Genomic DNA, 21,580 nt, shown 5'->3' with positions numbered 1-21,580 from the left:
CTGCTGCCCAGGCTTTCAGGAGGGGCCCGGCCGGAGCGGCCTCCTTCAGCCAGCGCCCCCTGAGAGGGTGAGGCTCGGGCATCAGGGTGCGGCCACCGGGCAGCCGCCTCTGAATAAGCTCACATTTATAATGCACGCCCCCTCCCCACACCGCCAAGGGGAAATGCACAAGATGAGTGGAGAGCACGCGCACGCACACGTGTTGCACGGCTGCTAATAGCCGCACGCACCTGCAGGCGGGAGAGCAGGGAGCCCCGCAGCGGGGAGCGTGGCCTCAGGGCCTCAGGCGCTGGAGACCCCGGCAGCCCAGCTGGGTATCCAGGGCTCCCTGAAAAGCTGCATCCCCGGCAAGCCTGTGTCACGGGCGGCGTGTGTTTGGCGTGTCCTGCAGATGAGATGCGTGAGTCTGTGTCACGGGCGGCGTGTGTCTGGCATGTCCTGCAGATGAGATGCGTGAGCCTGTGTCACGGGCGGCGTGTATCTGGCGTGTCCTGCAGATGAGATGCGTGAGTCTGTGTCACGGGCGGCGTGTGTCTGGCATGTCCTGCAGATGAGATGCGTGAGCCTGTGTCACGGGCGGCGTGTATCTGGCGTGTCCTGCAGATGAGATGCGTGAGTCTGTGTCACGGGCGGCGTGTGTCTGGCATGTCCTGCAGATGAGATGCGTGAGCCTGTGTCACGGGCGGCGTGTATCTGGCGTGTCCTGCAGATGAGATGCGTGAGTCTGTGTCACGGGCGGCGTGTGTCTGGCATGTCCTGCAGATGAGATGCGTGAGCCTGTGTCACGGGCGGCGTGTATCTGGCGTGTCCTGCAGATGAGATGCGTGAGTCTGTGTCACGGGCGGCGTGTGTCTGGCATGTCCTGCAGATGAGATGCGTGAGCCTGTGTCACGGGCGGCGTGTATCTGGCGTGTCCTGCAGATGAGATGCGTGAGTCTGTGTCACGGGCGGCGTGTGTCTGGCATGTCCTGCAGATGAGATGCGTGAGCCTGTGTCACGGGCGGCGTGTATCTGGCGTGTCCTGCAGATGAGATGCGTGAGTCTGTGTCACGGGCGGCGTGTGTCTGGCATGTCCTGCAGATGAGATGCGTGAGCCTGTGTCACGGGCGGCGTGTATCTGGCGTGTCCTGCAGATGAGATGCGTGAGTCTGTGTCACGGGCGGCGTGTGTCTGGCATGTCCTGCAGATGAGATGCGTGAGCCTGTGTCACGGGCGGCGTGTATCTGGCGTGTCCTGCAGATGAGATGCGTGAGTCTGTGTCACGGGCGGCGTGTGTCTGGCATGTCCTGCAGATGAGATGCGTGAGCCTGTGTCACGGGCGGCGTGTATCTGGCGTGTCCTGCAGATGAGATGCGTGAGTCTGTGTCACGGGCGGCGTGTGTCTGGCATGTCCTGCAGATGAGATGCGTGAGCCTGTGTCACGGGCGGCGTGTATCTGGCGTGTCCTGCAGATGAGATGCGTGAGTCTGTGTCACGGGCGGCGTGTGTCTGGCATGTCCTGCAGATGAGATGCGTGAGCCTGTGTCACGGGCGGCGTGTATCTGGCGTGTCCTGCAGATGAGATGCGTGAGTCTGTGTCACGGGCGGCGTGTGTCTGGCATGTCCTGCAGATGAGATGCGTGAGCCTGTGTCACGGGCGGCGTGTATCTGGCGTGTCCTGCAGATGAGATGCGTGAGTCTGTGTCACGGGCGGCGTGTGTCTGGCATGTCCTGCAGATGAGATGCGTGAGCCTGTGTCACGGGCGGCGTGTATCTGGCGTGTCCTGCAGATGAGATGCGTGAGTCTGTGTCACGGGCGGCGTGTGTCTGGCATGTCCTGCAGATGAGATGCGTGAGCCTGTGTCACGGGCGGCGTGTATCTGGCGTGTCCTGCAGATGAGATGCGTGAGTCTGTGTCACGGGCGGCGTGTGTCTGGCATGTCCTGCAGATGAGATGCGTGAGCCTGTGTCACGGGCGGCGTGTATCTGGCGTGTCCTGCAGATGAGATGCGTGAGTCTGTGTCACGGGCGGCGTGTGTCTGGCGTGTCCTGCAGATGAGATGTGTGAGCCTGTGTCACAGGCTGCGTGTGTCTGGCATGTCCTGCAGATGGGATACGTGAGCCTGTGTCACGGTTTGTGTGTGTTTGGTGTGTCTTGCAGATGAGATGCGTGAGCCTGTGTCACGGTTTGTGTGTGTTTGGCGTGTCCTGCAGATGAGATGCGTGAGCCTGTGTCACAGGCTGCGTGTGTCTGGCGTGTCCTGCAGATGAGATGTGTGAGCCTGTGTCACGGGCGACGTGTGTTTGGCGTGTCCTGCAGATGAGATGTGTGAGCCTGTGTCACGGGCGACGTGTGTTTGGCGTGTCCTGCAGATGAGATGTGTGAGCCTGTGTCACGGGCGACGTGTGTTTGGCGTGTCCTGCAGATGAGATGTGTGAGCCTGTGTCACGGGCGACGTGTGTTTGGCGTGTCCTGCAGATGAGATGTGTGAGCCTGTGTCACGGGCGACGTGTGTTTGGCGTGTCCTGCAGATGAGATGTGTGAGCCTGTGTCACGGGCGACGTGTGTTTGGCGTGTCCTGCAGATGAGATGTGTGAGCCTGTGTCACGGGCGACGTGTGTTTGGCGTGTCCTGCAGATGAGATGTGTGAGCCTGTGTCACGGGCGACGTGTGTTTGGCGTGTCCTGCAGATGAGATGTGTGAGCCTGTGTCACGGGCGACGTGTGTTTGGCGTGTCCTGCAGATGAGATGCGTGAGCCTGTGTCACGGTTTGTGTGTGTTTGGCGTGTCCTGCAGATGAGATGTGTGAGCCTGTGTCACGGTTTGTGTGTGTTTGGCGTGTCCTGCAGATGAGATGTGTGAAACTCTCATGTCAAGACTGATTTCAAAGATGGAGACTGTCCCAGGCCTTCCTGTTGGCCTCCATAGCTGCCCGTGGCCTCTCCATCAATAGCTGCCCGACATCTCCGGGCTCTGGAACAGGGAAGCCGGGGTCAGAGCCCGGCCCTTCCTCACCCCTGGCCCTCAGCACCGCGGGGCCAGCTGGGGTCCGGCCAGACACCTCCCTGGAGGGGCAGAGGCCGGGGGCCCGGTGCACACGGCCCAGCCACATTCCTGCCCTCACCCGGGCCCAGCCAAGAGGAAGTCCCGAGACCCGGGCAGGGTTGGGGGCACGGGTTTCCCAGGGCCCACCAGCCTGAGCAGGAAGTTGGCCGGGGCTCGGCCCATTAGTTGAGCAAACAGCACGTTCTCAGGAGGACAGGGCGGGGGAGGCCCGGCCCCGGGGAGGGGCAAGGATGGGGTATATGAAGCCCCAGGGCCAGACTCCGGGCAGCGTGTCAGGTCCAGGAGCGTCCTAGGAGCCCAGCCGCCATGAAGCTCGCCGCTGCCTTCCTGGTGCTCAGCGTGGCCCTGCTCAGCCAGCCCAGTGAGTGCCCCCAGGCCTGGGCCCACGGTCCTCCCAGTGGCTCTGCCTGGCCCAGCCCCCCTCCAGCAGGTCCCGGCCCTGCTGCCTCTGCACCCACCCAGGCACCAGGCTCTGCAGGCCCGTCCTGTGGGCCCCTCCCACCCCGGTTCTCCTCTTTGCCCACCCACCGCAGCCTCTCCCAGCCGCAGGCGGTGTGAGTGCTGGCCTGGTCTGGAAACATCATGGCTCTGTCACCCTCCCACGCCAGCCCAGGGGTCCCCTCCTCTGGGAACCTGTCCAGGGGTCCCCTCCTCTGGGAACCTGCCCAGGGGTCCCCTCCTCTGGGAACCTGCCCAGGGGTCCCCTCCTCTGGGAACCTGCCCAGGCCCCCACAGAGCTCACCTCCCGCCCTCCCCCGCAGCCAGCTCCTGGCCCTGTCCAGCCAGCTCCCTGCAGCCACAGCTCTGCGGTCGGTCAAGTGGGTGGCCGGGTGCTGGCAGGTTTCAAAGGCCCTGTCACCTCCCGGAGGCGATGGGCCCTCAGCAGCTCTCCTGGGGATGGCCGGGTGGGTGACGCTCCTCCATCTGCAGCTGCAGCCTTCTTCATGAACATGGCGGCCAAGCCCACGGTCCCGAGCGCGGCTGCCCTTGAGCCTGCGGCTGCCCTTGCGCCTGTGGCTGCCCTTGCGCCGGCACTTGCACCTGCCCTTGCACCTGTGGCTGCCCTGGAGGCTGGGGCCGAGAATGTGGCCGGGGCTGCGGCCTCCTCCTACTTCAAGGGCTTCAACCCCCTGAGGTTCATCCTGGCCAGCATGGGCATCAACGTGGACCGCCTGGTGGAGGGCTCCAGGAAGTGTGTGACCGAGGTGGGCCCAGACGCCATGGGGGCCATGGGGGCCGTGAAGGCGCTACTGGTGAGTGGGGCGCCTGCCACCTCCCTTTGTGCGCCGCCCTCCCCGGGTGAGCACCCCGTCCGCCCTCGAATCCCTGACAGGGCCACCTCGTTTTCCGCCCCCGTGGGAACTGGGAGGACCAGCCATATGGGCCTGGGGAAGGGGCAGGTACGCACCAGGTGCTGGCAGCCACCTGTGCCTGTCCCCGCAGAGCAGGTGGTGTGGTCACCCGCGCAGGGAAACACTCAACCATGGCTTCTTTCCAGGGAGCCCTGACCTACTTCGGCTGAGCGGCAGCTGGAGCATCCCTGCCCGCCGGTGACCAGATGCTGCCGCCTTCAGGCGGGGCACCTGCACCAGCCCCACCCTCTCCCTCCCCCTCAATAAACAGTTAAGAGCAGCTCTGGGCTGATGTCTTCTCGCCTCAATGCCCGTCCCTCCCCTGCTGTGAGCCTGAGCTGAAGGGAGAGGGGCTGGGCCTGGGAGGGGCTGGGCTGGTCCCTACACCTGGGAGGGGCACGGAGAGACGGAGGGAGAGACTACTGACATTTGGGCGGGGGGGCACCCAGCCAGCAATGAAAGGAGACAAGGACTGGGCAAGTACCAATTTAGACTGCGTTTGAAAACTCGGTTGGGAATTTTTCCTCGTTCTGGTCTGTAAATGTCCATGAAGCATGGGAATTTTCTAACCCTCGAAGATTAGCAAGAACTCTCCCAACAGCCCTGGCAGGTTTGGCTCAGTGGTTAGAGTGCCGGCCCATGGACCGAAGGGTCTCGGGTTTGATTCCCGGTCAAGAGCACAAGAACACGTGCCTCAGTTTCAGGTCCGACCCCCGGCTCAGGTTGTGGCATGTGCTGGAGGCAGCCAACCAATGTGTCTCTCTCACATGGGTCTTCCTCTCTCCCACCCTCCTCCTCTCTCTAAAAATCAATGGAAAAACATCCTCGGGTGACGATTAAAAACAAAAACCTCTCCAGACAACGCCATTTCTTGCTAATATTTGAAAGTGTTTGTTTTCCTCCCTTAATCTCAGTTTCTCTCCTGGGAGGGGCAGGATTGAGGGCCATGAAAGTCTACAGACTTTTTGCTTTCCCTGTGGTTTCAGTGAAGTAACCTCATGGCCGAGGTTCCTTCTGTCTCCTGGAGGACTGTCCTCGTGGTGGGGAGGCCCCATGGTGGGGAGGGCCCATGGTGGGGAGTGCCCCATGGTGGGGAGGCCCCGTGGTGGGGAGGACCCGTGGTGGGGAGGCCCCGTGGTGGGGAGGCCCCGTGGTGGGGAGGGCCCATTCTGAGCCGAGTAAAGCTCTGCTCTGGACAACGCGGCGGTGAGAGAGGCCTCCCTGCGCAGCGCGGGTGCAGAAGGCGGTGGGGACAGGGCCTCGCGGGCCAGTCGCTCCCGACACCACACACCCAGGCTCTCGGCGGCCGGTCCGGTAACAGTTCCTGTTATGCTACAGGAGTCGCTGGGTCTGCCGTGGGCTTGACAAAGTTCCCATCCCGAGTGGCCCGGCTGCCTCCCACCTGGAGAACCTCCCCTGGAAACGGTGGTGGGGGGGAGATCGCAGTGCTGGCAGGAGAAGGAGACCCTGAGAATCATGGGAAGCCCCAAGGCCACCTGCCAGGTCCAGCTCCCCGCCTTCTGCAGGTTCCTGGGAAAAGAGACCAACCATAATCCTGGGGAAGAGAAAGCTATTTAAATATCTTATTTTGCTAGTTTCCCTTTGTAACCATGTAAAGATCTTCCTTGATATAAACTACAAAAATTTAAAGCAACTTAAAAAAATTCAAATTAGCCGAAACCGGTTTGGCTCAGTGGATAGAGCGTCGGCCTGCGGACTGAAAGGTCCCAGGTTCGATTCCGGTCAAGGGCATGTACCTGGGTTGCGGGCACATCCCCAGTAGGAGATGTGCAGGAGGCAGCTGATCGATGTTTCTCTCTCATCGATGTTTCTAACTCTCTATCTCTCTCCCTTCCTCTCTGTAAAAAATCAATAAAATATATTTAAAAAAAATTCAAATTATAACAAGAAACCAATAAACCTAACTTTGTTTCCCGTGGTGGTAGAAGCAGCATGAAACTACAGGGATTTAACTCCACCTCCGGGGCTGGGCGTGGGTCCCCGGGCAGGACAAGACTGTGCAAACTTCTCTTGTTGGCGGCACGGCCACACGGAGGCCATTCTCCACCTGCTCTGTGATAAGTCAAATGAGTCCTCACACCAGTGTCACTGAAACCTGAGATTTCTGGTAAAGGTGAAAGTAGACGCTGATATAGGATCATTGCCCGGCCGCGTGGCTATGGTTGAGCAGCGACCTACGAACCAGGAGGTCACAGTTCAATTCTTGGTTGGGGCACATGCCCAGGCTGTGGGCTCAATCCCCAGTGTGGGGCGTGCAGGAGGCAGCCAATAAATTATTCTCTCTCACCATTGATGTTTCTCTCTCTCTTCTGAAATCAATAAAAATATTTAATTAAAAAAAAGAAAAAAAAGAAAGAAAGCAAGGCTGGTGTACCCTCCAGCAGAATAGTGTTCAGAAAAAATAAAAAAGATCATGAAGGGTTAAGTTAAAACCTTATAGCTTGATCTGAACTGGAAGTATAATTGTCCGATGTAGTTTACCTCATCGGCCTCCTGAAAGGACCGAGAAACCGACCAATCAGGCGGCAATGAGAATCGTGCGTCCTGGGAGTGGCCTCCAGTTACCATTTCCCACCAGAGGAAGGAGGAGTCGTTGGAGCGATGTCCAGTTCCAGGCCTGGAGCAGCCAATGTAAACCTGTATGTCTTTTCATACCTGAACAGAGGGAGGCTGACAGACGATCAGGATTGTGCTGAAAAGACAGTGCCATCTGAATAAAGCTCCCCGGCCAATTCGAACATCACAGATGGTAATAAGTACAAGGGACGGAACTCATCCAATATGATTAAGTCCATGTTTTTTATTTTTAAAATACATTTTTATTGATTTCAGAGAGGAAGGGAGAGGGAGAGATAGAAACATCAATGATGAGAGAGAATCACTGATTGGCTGCCTCCTGCATGCCCCCTCCTGGGGATTGAGCCCGCAACCCAGGCATGTGCCCTTGACCAGAATCAAACCTGTGACCCTTCAGTCCGCAGGCTGACGCTCTATCCACTAAGCCAAGCCGGCTAGGGCTGAGTCCATGTTTTAATACAGGGAAAAGGAGTCTGTATGGTAGCCTTTGGAGGACAAGGGAAATAAACCCATTAACTTGTAAACTGGTAAATACCAGTATATATTTTTAAATGCTTACCACTTTAAAATGTACGCTGAAGTATCTACAGGTGAAATGCTATGTCTGGACTTGGCTTCGAAATAACCCAGGGTGTGCAGAACGGGGGCTAGTTGAACCAAGAGTGATGGGTGAGTCCAGCTTGGTGATGGGTGAGTCCAGTCCACTAGATTGTCCTTGCACTTTGGTGTATGTCAGAGACACTTCAAAATAGAAAGTTTAAAAAGGAAAGAGCCCTAACCGGTTTGGCTCAGTGGATAGAGCGTCGGCCTGCGGACTGAAAGGTCCCAGGTTCGATTCCGGCCAAGGGCATGTACCTTGGTTGCAGGCACATCCCCAGTAGGGGGTGTGCAGAAGGCAGCTGATCGATGTTTCTCTCTCATCGATGTTTCTGGCTCTCTATCCCTCTCACTTCCTCTCTGTAAAAAATCAATAAAAAAGTATAAAAAATAAAAATTAAAAATAAAAAATAAATAAAAAGGAAAGAGTAAAAGAAAACTCAGAGAACACATGCAACACAACTGGTAAAGGAAAATTGTTCTGAGAATATAAAGAATTATGAATCAACTGTAAATGGGCAAAATCCTCAAGAGACATGAAATCATAAGGAGAACCTGAAATAGCAAAACAAAAGGAAAACATCCTTTATTATTAAGGGGAATATACATTGAAACTATAATGAAATGCTATTATTCCCACCAGATTACCAAAAATGAAGTCAGCCAAAAATGAGTGCTGGCAAAGTTGTGCAACAATGAAAAGCTACCTCCTGAACTGCCGGCGGGTAAGTGGGGACACACTCCGGATGGGGTGAAGCAATCCGAAGGAGCAACGTGTATGTGTCGAAGCCCTCGCACCGTGGCACCTACTGGAATGTTCAGAGCGGAATGGTTTGTAAGGGGACAGGGGAGGAAGAAAACTATAAATGACTCAAATATACTTGCAGAGAAGAATGGATAAATACATTTTGGGATATCCATATAATGAAAATAAATTAAGTATAGCTATTAGAATTGCATGCATTTACGTGAACGAATCTCAACAACATACTGACCAAATAATTCAAGCCCCATAAAGGTGATACAAAAGATTTCATTTACATGTGTTTTGTTTTTAATTTTGATAAACCCTAATTAATCTACCTTTTCCTTTAGTTCCTTTGCTTTTAAGATGTTTTACCCAAGAAACTATTGCCTAAACCAGCATCATATTTATATCTATGTATTTTTCAAAGAATTTAAAAAAGTTTTAGCTCTTACATTGAGATTTTGGATTAATTTTTGTATATGGTTTGAGGTAGGGGTCCAACTTCATTCTTTTGCTTGTGAATTTTCAGCTGTCCAGCACCGTTGTTGGACACTATCCTTCCCCTTATTGAGATGTCTCGGTGCCTCTGTCACAAATCAAATACCATAAGTATGAATGTTTATTTCTGAGCTCTCAATTCACTTCCATTGATCCATATGCCATCCTTATGTCAATATTACTACTGTCTTACAACGCTGTGGCTGTTTAATATGCTTTCAAACCAAGAACTTAAGTCCTCCAACTTTGTTTTTTCAAGATTATTTGGCTATTTGAGGGTCTTTAGTACACTTTGTACATGAATTTTAAGATCAGCTTGTCAATTTCTACAACAAAAGGTAAGTAGGGCTTCTGATAGGTACTGCATTGAATCTGTAGATCAATTTGGAGTATCACCATCTTAACAGTATTGTGTTCTCAATCCATAAACATGAAATGTCTTTCCATGCATTTACATCTTTCAATGTTTTATACTTTTTAGGGTGCAAGTTGTTTTCTTTTATTAACTTTACTAGAGGCCCAGTGCACAAATTCATGCATGGGTGGGGTCCAGCTGGCCCCTCCCCCAAAAGGGGTGGATGGGGTCGATTGGGGGAAGGGCCAGCTGGGGGGAGGAGCCACAGGCAATTGGCTGGCCAGCCCCGCCCCCTGGTCGAACTCCGGGTCAAGGGGACAATTTGCGTATTAGCCTTTTATTATATAGCATTCCTAATTACTGTTATAAATAAAATTATTTTCTTAATTTTGTTTTTGGTTTGTTCATTGCTAGTGAACAACTGCTTTTTATATATTGATCTTCTAACCTTGCTGAACTCACTTATTAGTTCTAATAGATTTTTTGGTGTATGGGCTACTTAAGATTTTCTACGTACTAGATCATGTCTTCTGCAAATATAGTTTTACTTATTCCTTTCCAAGCTGGATGTCTTTTATTTCATTTTCTTGCCCAATTTCCCTGGCTAGAAGTCCCAGTACAATGTTGAAATGGCAAGAATGGATGGACAACTTGCCTGTTTGCTGATCTTTGGGTAAAGACTTCATCTTTCACCAGTAAATAGGATGTTAGCAGTGGGTTCTTTGTAAACACCCTTTATCAGGTTGAGAAAGTTCTTTCATTCATTGTTTTTTTTTTAAATGAAGGATTATAGAATTTTATCAAATACTTTTTTCAGTGTCTATTATTGAGTTGATTCTGTCATTTTATCTTTTACCCTATTGCTATGATGTATGACATACGTGGGGATACTAAGCCAACCTCACATCCTGAGATGAATCCCACTTGATCATGGTATATAATCCTTTTATACATATTGTTGGATTCAGTTTTGCTAGCATTTTGTTGAGGATTTTTACATCTATATTCATAGAGGATTATTAGTGTGTAGCTTTCTTTCCTTGTGATATCTTTGGTTAAGATGTCAGGGTATTATTGACCTCACAGAAAGAGCAAAGTTTGGAAGAGTTTATGAAGAATATTTATTCTTTTACTTTTTGTTGTTAATCCTCGCCCGAGTTTATTTTTCCATTGATTTTTAGAGAGAGTGGAAGGGAGGAGGAGAAACAGAGAGAAACATCAATGTGAGAGAGACACATCGATTGGTTGCCTCCTGCATGTGCTCTGACCAGGGCCGGGGATCAAGCTGCAACAGGTACAAGCCGCAACCAGTACATGCCCTTGACCGGAATTGAACCGGGACCCCTCAGCATGCTGCTCTATCCACTGAGCCAAACCAGCTAGGGCTTAAGTATTTGGTAGAACTCACCAACAGAGCCTTCTGGGCCCAAGATTTTCTTTCCATATAGTTTTCCATTTATAATTCAATTGTTTTATAAATTCATTCAGTTTTTCTATTTCTTCTTGAGTCAGTTTTGGTAGTAGTTCTAGAAACTTGTCTATTTCATCAAATTCATTAGCATGCAATTACCCATAATATTTCATAATCCTTTTTATTTTGTAAGGTTGGTAATATCCCACTTCCATTCCTGATTTTAGTAATCTCTTTTGTTGTTCCACAGAAAGGCTTATCAATTTTGCTGATCTCTCCAAAGATTGGTTTTATTTTCTCTATTATTTTTCTATTCTCTTTCATTATTTTATGCTCTAATCTTTATTGTTTTCCTTCTTCTGCTTGAGTTTACCTTGTGCTTTGTTTTCCAGTGTCTTAAAGTTATGTTGATTTGAGAGATCTTTAAAAATTGATTTTAGAGAGGGAGAGAAACATCAATTTGTTGTTGCACTTAGCTGTGCATTCATTGGTTGCTTCTGCAACTTTGTATATTGGGAGGACGCTCTAACCCAACTGAGTTACTCAAGAGGGAGGTTTGAGGTATTTTTGTTGTTGTAAATCCTCACTTGAGGGTATTTTTCCCCATTGATTTTTAGAGAGTGTAAGAGAGGGGGTAGGGGAAGACAGATTGTTTGCCTCCTGTACCTGCCCCAACCAAGGCTGGGGATCAAACTTGCAACCCAGGTACATGCCCTTGACTGGAATCTAAACCACAACCCTTTGGTCTGGGGGCTGACACTCCAATCACTGGGTACATGGCCAGGATGAGCTATTTTTTAAAAATGTATTTATAGCTATAAGCTTCCTTTTAAGCACTGCTTTCACGGCATCTCATAACTTTTGATATGTTGTGTCTTCATTTATTTCAAAGTATTTTCTAATTTCTTTTGAATTTTTTTCTTTGACCCACTGGTTATCTAGAAGTGTGTGGTATAATTTTCACATATTTCCAACCTCCCTTCTATTTTTACCTCCTTATAATTGGAGAATATACTTTGCACAATTTCAATTCTTTTAAACCTATGGAGGCTTTTACACTGGTACAGCCTATAATCTACTGGAGCACGTTCCATCTACACTTGAGAATGTGCACTCTGCTGTGAAGGTAGTGTTTTCTACACGTCTGTAAGGTCTCGCCGGTTTAGAGTGTTGTTCAAACCCATTTCCTTAATCTTCTGCCTTGCTATCCTATCCATTGAGGGGGGTATTGAAATGTCCAATTATTGATGAATTGTCTATTTGTCTCTCCATTCGGTCAGTTTCTACTTCATGTAGTTTGGGGTTGCTTATCACTTAGTGTTGCTCATAATTTAAAAATGTCCCCTTGTTTCTAGTAACTTTTTGTTTTCAAGTCTATTTTGTCTATTAGTATAGTCCCTCAAACTTGATGTTTGCTTGAAACCCCCTTCCATCCTTTTACTTTCAACCTATTTGTATCTATGAATGTGAAACCCAGCTCCCGTAGACAGCATATAGATGGACTGCCTTTGATCCCATCTGGTCTCTTTTTATTAGGTTGTTAATCTCATCACATTTACTATGACTGGACTTACGTCTGCCATTTTACTTTTCAACATGTCGTGTCTTTTTTCTCTATTCACCTTTAGTACTATTTTTTGCATAAATATCTCCTAGTGTAACATTTCTTTAATGATTTTCATACTCAATTTTATAAAATATAACAGAAAAAGTAGATTCATATACCCAAATTGTTCCATATATACTTGTTTCCCATAACAGAATTAAATCCTCAAAAATCATTATTTTTTGATCCATATCAAGTAAACTTTTTTCTTTTTTAGATCTTTGTAACAAAAACTTATCAATTTCTCTCCAAGTTAAAAAGTTTTCTATCCCAATACTAATTCTGTCAACTCTGTATAAACATCAAATTCAAAGGGGGTATTTGCGTAATTTGAAAAGCAACTCTAAATTTATCAATATCAAGTGTTCTTCAAAATTTTCTTGTAAACTTTGCAACCAATTCACAAAATGCTGGTAAATTAAAATTTGTGAATGTTAGAAAATGTGCAAAAATTAGCATTCATGATTTGTACAATGAAGTTTCAAAATAAATTATTGTATATGTGAAGGTGACACTGTCTTATGCAGTGACACATCAGTGAGAAAATGTTATCACACTGACAAGTTTGCCTTTAATTACTGAATATTTGGCAAGTATTCCTTTTGTTGCAAGATAATCTTAAATTGGAATTGTGGACGAAGAAGTGGCCACTTACTAAACCTATGGAACTCAGAGGAGGCCTACATGGCAGGCCTTACAAACTCAGCAACTGAAAGTAACCACATAGAATGGTCTGAATATAAAAATTCCTTAATTAAAAGCAAGTGGTAGCCAAGTCCTTCACCTGTAACTTCCTTGGCAAAGGTCAATCTTGACCTTAAGTAGCGACCAGAGCAGCGATTACATTATCCTGTCCCCCTCATACCACCTCTGTGTTGTAAAAGTTATTAAAGTATCCTGTACGCACCAATGTAAAAAGTATCTCTCCATTTTACTTTTTATCCAATCCAGATTTCCCTGGCTTTTTTAAAAAAAAAATATTTTATTGATTTTTTACAGAGAGGAAGGGAGAGGGATAGAGAGTTCAAAACATCGATGAGAGATAAACATAGATCAGCTGCCTTCTGCACACCCCCTACTGGGGATGTGCCAGCAACCAAGGCACATGCCCTTGACTGGAATCGAACCTGGGACCCTTCAGTCCGCAGGCCGACGCTCTATCCACTGAGCCAAACCAGTTAGGGCTCCCTTGCTTTTACTGAACAATTTTAACAACACTGTCCTAAGAGTATATTCCAGAAAACCGAGTGCAGCTATTTTCAATAAGCACCATAGAGTTAACTAACACAAAACAAAAGTAAGCAAGGGAAATCTAGGCTCCTTTGAAAATTCCAGTAAATCCAGTCTTTTAACCCAATAGCTAAAGCACTATCTGTACTGAAACTCTCTTTTCCATATTCAGCAGAAATTCTTTGGCAGATGTGAAAGATGAAAAATACCCATCCTAAGTTTTTAGATCATTTCAGGGTCAGAATTCACATTTCTTTGTAAAATTGGAAGTCCTTTAAGATACAGCAGGCGTACACAAAGTACTAACTGGACAGTGTCTTTTATATCACAGAACTCACCTAAAGATAACAAGTACTTTCAATTTTTCAAAATTGAGTCCATTGATCTTTAGTAGTATTAGGTCTTGTACTCTATAGGTAACTGTAGGCTTACCAGAAAAAAATCTCACTTTTGTTAAATATTTTTAGACTTTTCCTCATAATTTTCCGAAACTTCCATAATACTTTAAAAAAGCATGCCCATTAGTTTTTTCTGTGCGGAAATACAAGCCAAATATACAAGCTCATAGCCTGTTATAAATTGTTTAAAAACTTTGTTGGACATTTCAGGTAATTAATTTCGTCTATTCTTTTTTGAGAAAATATTCACTTTTTTCTTTTGTCCTGGTGCCACAAACTGCCCGTGTCTTTCATCATGGAATTTGTAATATTCCTTCCAGACTTTTCCAGTTGTATTGGCTCAGTTCTGTATCAGAAATGACATTTAATTTATAATTTGTACATACTTATCTTATACAGGCACAGTTAACTCATGCTATTTGCATACAATATTCATCTAACAGATTATAATGTTACTTTGATAAGTAAAACATTGTTAGAATGTAATCAATTATTTGACATCAACTGGTGATGTTTATGCATAATATACTAGTAAATAATACACTCATTCCGTATTTGACAGAATGCAACAGATAAAGGGAAATACGGTCCTATCAAAACAATGTTTCATTTAACAGAAAAACAAGCTCCCGTCATGCTAGCTGTATTTCAAGTACTCAAAATCCATCTGTGGCAAAAGTTACCATATTGAACACCACAGTCTCATCTGTTACATGAAGGAAACTTCCTGCTTTTATAATTCTTGGGTCTTTTTCATTTTTGTGTGTTGCTTTATTAAAGTACCCTCTAATGCAGTCTTTTTACACTGAAACCATTATCAAGAATATGAGAGTCTAGAAGAAAAACAAGCTAGAACAATTATATTGGCATCAAACGTTATCTTTTATTTTCTGGATTTATTCAACCGTTTAGTAGTGGCATACTGGATCTCCTTCGCAGACTAAAATTGGAATGAAAAATAATGGGAAATAAATGTAACCCGAGAAAAAAAATTCTTTGATCAAATGTTTTAGTCAGCTCAGTTAAGGAAAAATTAAAGTCTTGCTGGTAAAGACATGAGAGATGTTGAGTCAGGGTCTGCCTAATGGAGACAATGAGTGACCGAACAAAACTCACTCGTCTTTTCTCACACAATGAATGAGGCAGGAATAAAGGTTCTTATTGATTCTACTAGAGGCCCGGTGCACAAAATTCATGCACTGGAGGGTGTGTGTGTGGGGGGGAAGCCCTTGGGGGATGTCCAACTGATGGCTTAGGTGCCGTCACTCAGGCATCCTTAGTGCTGCTGCGAAGGCGGGAAAGTCTCCCGCCACCACCGCTGCGTGCGCCAGCTGTGAGCCAGGTTTCTGGCCAAGTGGTGCTCCCCCTGTGGGAGCACACTGTCCACCAGGGGGCAACTCCTGCATTGAGCGTCTGCCCCCTGGTGGCCAGTGCACATCATAGCAACTGGTCGTTCCGCCGTTTAGTCTATTTGCATATTAGCCTTTTATTATATAGGATTTCCTAAACATTTCAGCTTACTGCCCTGTAAGCGGTCCTCAGTTTATCTTCTGTCAACTGAAGCATGTCAGAAACCAGTTAAATAGTCTTATTCTTTTACTCCATCTTCCATAGTGCTGTTAGTGACCTTTCTAAAATACAAACCTGGTAGTGTGACTTGCATTTAAAACCCTGCATGGCTCTTTACCACCACCTACAGGATGAAGTTCCAACCTCAGTATATGGTTCAAGGTTCAAAAGGCACCACTTGCTGTGTCCCAGCCACTCTACTGCACTCCCCACCAGAAATCCACTCCATTCCCAGCTGCACACATTTCCTATACCCCTCACCTGCACTGCTGCCTGAGATATAGCCATCTGCCTCAGTGTGAATAATAAACAGAAAATAAGTCCAGTATTTTGTAGATTTCTCTTAACTGGCTTTGGTCACACCATCAGTTCACGGACCAGGTCTGAAGAATCACATCAACTTTGGAAACAAACAGCACTAGCAGGATTGGCATGAAGGGGGAACACTGAAACCAGCAGGGCGGCAGGGCTGGCCGTGAGAAACCGTTACCTAATGAAGCAGCGGTGCTAAGTCAGCGCCTCAGGACCCGTAGCTCCGACTCACACGCTAGGAAGGCTGAAGTTTGGACATTAAGAGCTCGAGGCCACCTCCAGTCACACTGGTATAGAGAGCAAAGTTTCCCCTGACAGGCTCAAAATAATTTAATATGCTTTCAAGTAGATTAGAGTGTCTCGAAGTTTGCAGTTCAAAGAAAACGAGTAAACTGACATCTTACTCATTTGATTAAACATGCTAATGTTGCTAAGGAAACTGTAGAAACTGGTTTTCAAGACACTTTGTAATTCAGCAGTTTTCCCAATTCCTAGCTTTAGACTAGTTTGTTAGACTCGTTTGGGGAATGATCTACGTAGCACATTTTATATTTTATTATTTAGAGGAAATGAACTTCCAGAAATATTCTTAACATTCTTGTAAAATTCTAGTAAAAACTATCTTTAAGATTCTCCTAATATATAACCTTATACTAAAATTGTCTTTACAGTATTTGTGAAAGCTTATTTTTAAAATTAATTTAGATTTGAGTATCTAAATACTACAAGGAAATTCTCAGTATATATAACATCATTACCTAAAACCTGAAAACTTTATTTAAATGTATTCCAGGTCATGTTTCCTCATGTACTTGTTCCTCTAAAGAACATTAACTAGAATTTATAAATATGAACATACGTCATTAACTTTTTTACACATTTTTACAGTTATAAGAAGGAATATGACTTCTGTTATAGATAGAAGTAAAATTATATATTAAAGTATTGGTAGAAAACGCCTCCTTTAAAAACTGGACATCTCAGCAAAACATTATTTTTATCTAAATTGTTTCCTGATTTTAAATGATTTTTCCAATATCTACATAAAAATGTACGTTTATTTGTTATAGAAGTAGTTTCTAAAAAGCAAATGTAGTTAATGTCCTGAAGACTTGGGAAGTCACACATTTTAAAAATTTATATACAACAAAACATACATGTAACAAGTAAAACATTTAATGAATTAGTACAACCCCACCAACACAACGTTTGCGGCTATATTTAAAAATATTTATTCAAAATATGTCAATCTCCTTCCAAAAGATGGAAGACATACGAAGTCATTATGAGGTATATGGTAACAACAACAATCCTCAATGCAAAGGATCGTTAGTTGCCTAAAACTGAACTTTGGCAAAGATATGAGTTTTAACAGAATAATACAGCCATTAAAGAAATCCTTAAGTTTATACCATTTCTACAGAATCATGGTCTGTCCCCCAATCACTCTTCCCTTTCAAAGGGTGAGTTATAACCCTGTCCCAGATTACTCAGAGTTTTAAATAAGTGGTCTGCTGATTAACATTTATTTTCTCAAACCTCAGTACTACAGCTATACAAATTACACTTTTAAAATATTTGAAACAAATATTGAATTTATTGGTCGGCTATAAGTAGGAAAATACATCGGTAAAGAAAAGAGACCCTGTATATAAATATAATACTAGCTAGTTACAATTTGACCAAGAAGGTTCCACTGAAAAGAACAGTAAAAGCCCTTGTTACCTCTGGTCCATAGGTACATATTGTTTCCCATTACCCTTATCAAAGAGCTGCCTAGGCAAACATTCTTTGAGCTTAGTGCAGATATGTGCTGGGTTCTGTTACATGAATGGTAAATAAACCAAAGTTAGCCCAGTGCATCACACAATAGAATGTACTGTGAATAAAAACTAGACACTCTATTTTAGATACTACTTCAACATACCAATTATTAAAACGTATGTAACCAAAGAGCAGAGCAAAGTGAACATCCTGAAAACCTGTTCTGAGTGGGAGAGAAGCGCTTGCTGAACGTGTTCTTTGATGATCCGCAGCGTCTGCTCTGCGCACTCAGGCTGGTTCATTAAAGAACAAGCTGCTGCCATTCTTTTGCCCAGATTGGCTTTGTTCTTCTATGTCATGACCCCAAAACCTTAGAAATCACCATGGAAACAAATCCTACGACGTCAAATAGTAAAAAGTGGAATACTAAAACTGGGATTTATTATTGAAAACCTGCATATTGGAAGAGCTTTGAAATTTTAATTTCAACATTTAGAAGTGCATTCCACCCTATTAATAACGTCCTTAGGTTTCAAAGTGCTAACTCAAATAAGCTTTCCTGGCTGTCATTAAATCAGGTAAAAATAAAAACACATTTCTTGGGAGATGTTCCTTGACTATCTTCTAGGGTGATTAAAGTTGCAATCAACATTTCATATCTACAACTTTAGTTTAAATTATGCCATAAATTAATTTTAATGAACATAATTTAAATTCTCAAAGCATAAATAATTACCACTAATATGGTTAACTGTACTTCAGGAGATTTACAACAAGGAATTGAATGCCTCCAACTTTCTGACCATTAAAACAGAAAACATAGTCCAAGTTTTCTGTAAAACATTCATAACATGAATTTTTCCAGCAACAATGAAATTACATTATGGCAACACCACATTAAATGTATTTGTTACAGAATTTCTGGAAAAAAAAATCTATACTGTGAAAACATACTAGTTTTTATTGCATTTTAGAGAGTATAGACTGAAAATTATTCAGGACACAGAAATATTTAAAACACAAAACCTTGCTTAACAAAAGTATCACAGTCTATTTTGGTGTGACTGCTGATTCCCTACAGATTCAAAATATTTCTTTTTCTTTTGAAGGTTATAGTTGTAAATCTACACTCTTGGATCAATTCATCACTATCTCAATAAGGTGGAGAAGCTGTTCAAACGGACCCCACAGAATGCAGTATGCCTAGAAGAGGCAAGGACAAATATTTTCAAGACATAACAGGCCACTGTATCAACAATGTTAATACTATCCTGCCCCCCCCAATTCAAATATATTATAACAATAACAAATACAGATGAAGACATTTTCTGTAAAGCTCAAACCTTTAGCTTCTAACAAGTGCACTCTAGTTCCAGCATCTATGAAAAGAATACATCCTCCATTAACAAATACAAAATGAGTAAGTGCCACTCCCCTCCCGCTTCCATAAAGCTCTCTGGACCTGTTATTACATAATGCAGGTCAGAGGAAAAGAAGTTTCCTTTGTTTCATCAGTCCAACCAGCTCCAGATCGCCTTCTCTGGAAATTGTCATGATGCACATTACCAACACAGTGTTTAGGAAAAATGAGTAAACACACCTTTATTCACACTTTACAAAAAAATAAAACAAAACCCCCATAAAAAGTTATGCATTGGTTCTACATCAATAATACCAACTTTTCAATGTATTGATTATAAACTGAATGTTTGGTGTCAGCACAACTTAAACAAAAAATAAAAATAAAAAAATCCATCACAACAAAATCTTTAAAAAACCTCAAAGAAGAAACTAGGTCCCAGACAAAAATTCAAGATCAACCAACAGCTTTTGGAGAATTTTTTTAAAAGAAAAAAAAATTTATTTAAGCAGTGTGTAAATTTTATTTTCTCTTAAAAACAGAATAAGCACATTTATGTGTTGAACATTTTTTCATAAAATTTTAAGCCATCATCCAAAATGACTCATTCTCTGTGTAAAAATTGTTATCATCGAACAATTTTTCACCCTACTGCTCACATGGTGTTCTTTTCCTCCCTTGCCTGCAGTTGAAACAAAAGCAGTTGGACCAAGTTCCCTCTGAATTAATTTTAGTTTTGAGATGATAATAAATGAATGAGACCAGAATACATATGAGTTAACTTTGCAAAGTTAAAGCTGGCTTTAATCTCTTATCTACTAACGGCACTATGGGCAAATACTCGGTACAATATAACTTTTACCTTGGTTGACATATTAAAATAGCTTAGTCACTTCAAAAATGATCTGAAGAATTGTCTTAAGGACCAGTTTTGAAAATACATCTCATTTATACTGTTTCATAAATGGAAAATTACTTAAAAAAAAAAAAAGGAATGATTTTTTAAAAGAAAAACATGGAGACTAAGGAATACATGGAAAACAAAAAGACTTCACATGATAGTAGTATCCTGGGTGACAGCACTGTGCAATGACACCAAGAAGCAGTGCTTGGGTCTGGTGAGCGAAGACCCAGGGATTCACCCTTTGTCCAAAATGTGATATTCAATGCTTTACAATGGGAAAAAGTCACAGCTCATACAAAAGCATGTCCATAAAACCCTCACAAATGTTCAACAGTATTTAAAACTATAAAAGAAGATGCACAGATTTTCTCTGCATGCACGGGCAGTGTTTGGTGAGAACAACTGAGGCAGGCACAGTGGAGATAGACGGGAGGCGTCTCAAAAGGGAGTTAAAAAGCTGTACCCAAGCAGCTGTAATTTTTTAACTTAAAAAAAGTTAAAGATTTAAAAATATCAGAATGTACATATATCATTACATTCAGTCCATAAATGCCTACAGATCACCACTGCTTAGCGTATCTGTCCTGGTAGATAGTTTTTGTAAAAACCCAGAATTCATGAAAAAAATGTCCTAAGCATTAAATAGGTTTAAAGAGTAAGGTTCTCCATTTAATTACAAAGTAGCACAAAACAGCCAAGAAAATCCTAACAGCGCAACTCCTCTGCAGAGAAAGTCTGTTGCAGCTTCTTTTACAAGCTGGCCTTTATAACACATGAAACCGGTGTAAAAAACACACACAAAAACAAAAATTCAGCCTTAATTTACAATACAATCATTTCCAAATCTGATTTTTTTAGTAAAAAATTTCATAAATCAGGTCTTCTGTGGATCATATACAATCATAAAGGCTAAATTCAAATTCTGTATTTTACAAATATGTCTGAAAAAGAAGGGAGTCAAGTATGGAAGAATGTTCTCTGGATGTTATTACTGGCCTCAAAAAAGTAGTACTACTGATTTCTGTGCAAAGAGAATATGCTGTTCAAACATTTTCCTATTTCAAGGCATGAAAATATTATATTGGACAGAAGAAACAGGAAAATTACTGGTAACAAATTAAAAGATAGGTGCAAACACACCAATCCCTGTCCAACAGTGTATAAAGCATATTGGGCTCAGAATTTGTCTGTTGCTAGCACCTGGCTTTCACACTATATCCTTATCAAATAATCAGATTGAAAACTCAAATCATCATTAAGAAAAAAAAATCCCTAATGGCCATATCTCACTCCCCGATATTCAGATTTTCTTATAAGTTTACAAGTGACATTGAGGTCGTCTTCTGAAGGTACTTGACTACCTCCTGCCAGGAAGGTGAATGCCGTTAACTTGGGGCAGGAAAGGCAGTAAGAGCTCCAGTTGTGCAAAAAGTGAGAAGTGGTCGGAGGGGATGAGTGGGTGTGGGCAGCCGCTGATATTATTCTCAACTAGCCAATGGTGGTCCAGAGGTCCCAGAATGCCTAATGTGTTCAGCTGAGGCTTAGAATAGAAGATGTAGTCAATTATACCCTGAAAAATCAGAAGGAAATAAAAAAACATAAGATAACACTGAAATACCGAAAGATCTCAAGACATACCCTTTCAGGCATGTTTTATAAAAACTTCATTAGCATGTGGGAAGAGACAGTACCACCTGAGCCAAACGGTCCCCTAAATGTCAAACCTTGCAGAATGAAGACTGTTTAGCATGGCAACCATTCATTTTCCTATCTGGATCCTTTCAGAATTTTTAATAAGACATAAAGCATCTTTTGTGATATGGCTTCTGCTT

At 44.3% G+C, this 21,580-nt stretch overlaps 2 protein-coding genes across 4 annotated transcripts in view; one reads left to right on the top strand and one right to left on the bottom strand.

Annotated features, from left to right (window-relative positions):
* Nucleotides 1-3,325: 3,325 nt before the first annotated feature.
* Nucleotides 3,326-4,673, top strand: SCGB3A1 (secretoglobin, family 3A, member 1). Its single transcript, XM_005864930.2, has 3 exons — nucleotides 3,326-3,407; nucleotides 3,977-4,299; nucleotides 4,545-4,673. The coding sequence occupies exons 1-3, from the start codon at nucleotides 3,353-3,355 to the stop codon at nucleotides 4,566-4,568; spliced, it is 402 nt and encodes a 133-aa protein (XP_005864992.1). The 5' UTR covers nucleotides 3,326-3,352; the 3' UTR covers nucleotides 4,569-4,673.
* Nucleotides 4,467-21,580, bottom strand: part of CNOT6 (CCR4-NOT transcription complex, subunit 6) — a 50,986-nt gene continuing 33,872 nt past the window's right edge. For 2 of the 3 annotated variants that reach the window (XM_014538570.1, XM_014538571.1), the window contains exon 11: nucleotides 19,072-21,318. In XM_014538570.1, coding sequence (XP_014394056.1) covers nucleotides 21,106-21,318 — 213 coding nt within the window. In that variant the 3' untranslated portion in view covers nucleotides 19,072-21,105. Of the gene's footprint in view, nucleotides 4,478-8,464; nucleotides 8,473-18,607; nucleotides 18,614-19,071; nucleotides 21,319-21,580 lie in introns of those variants that run through there. The other variant, XM_014538573.1, reaches the window with a different exon arrangement.

This window comes from Myotis brandtii, unplaced genomic scaffold (assembly GCF_000412655.1).
Source record: "Myotis brandtii unplaced genomic scaffold, ASM41265v1 scaffold193, whole genome shotgun sequence".
NCBI classification, from domain to species: domain Eukaryota; kingdom Metazoa; phylum Chordata; class Mammalia; order Chiroptera; family Vespertilionidae; genus Myotis; species Myotis brandtii.
The sequence above is the reverse complement of the archived record's forward strand: the minus strand, read 5'-3'. Positions and strand labels throughout refer to the sequence as shown.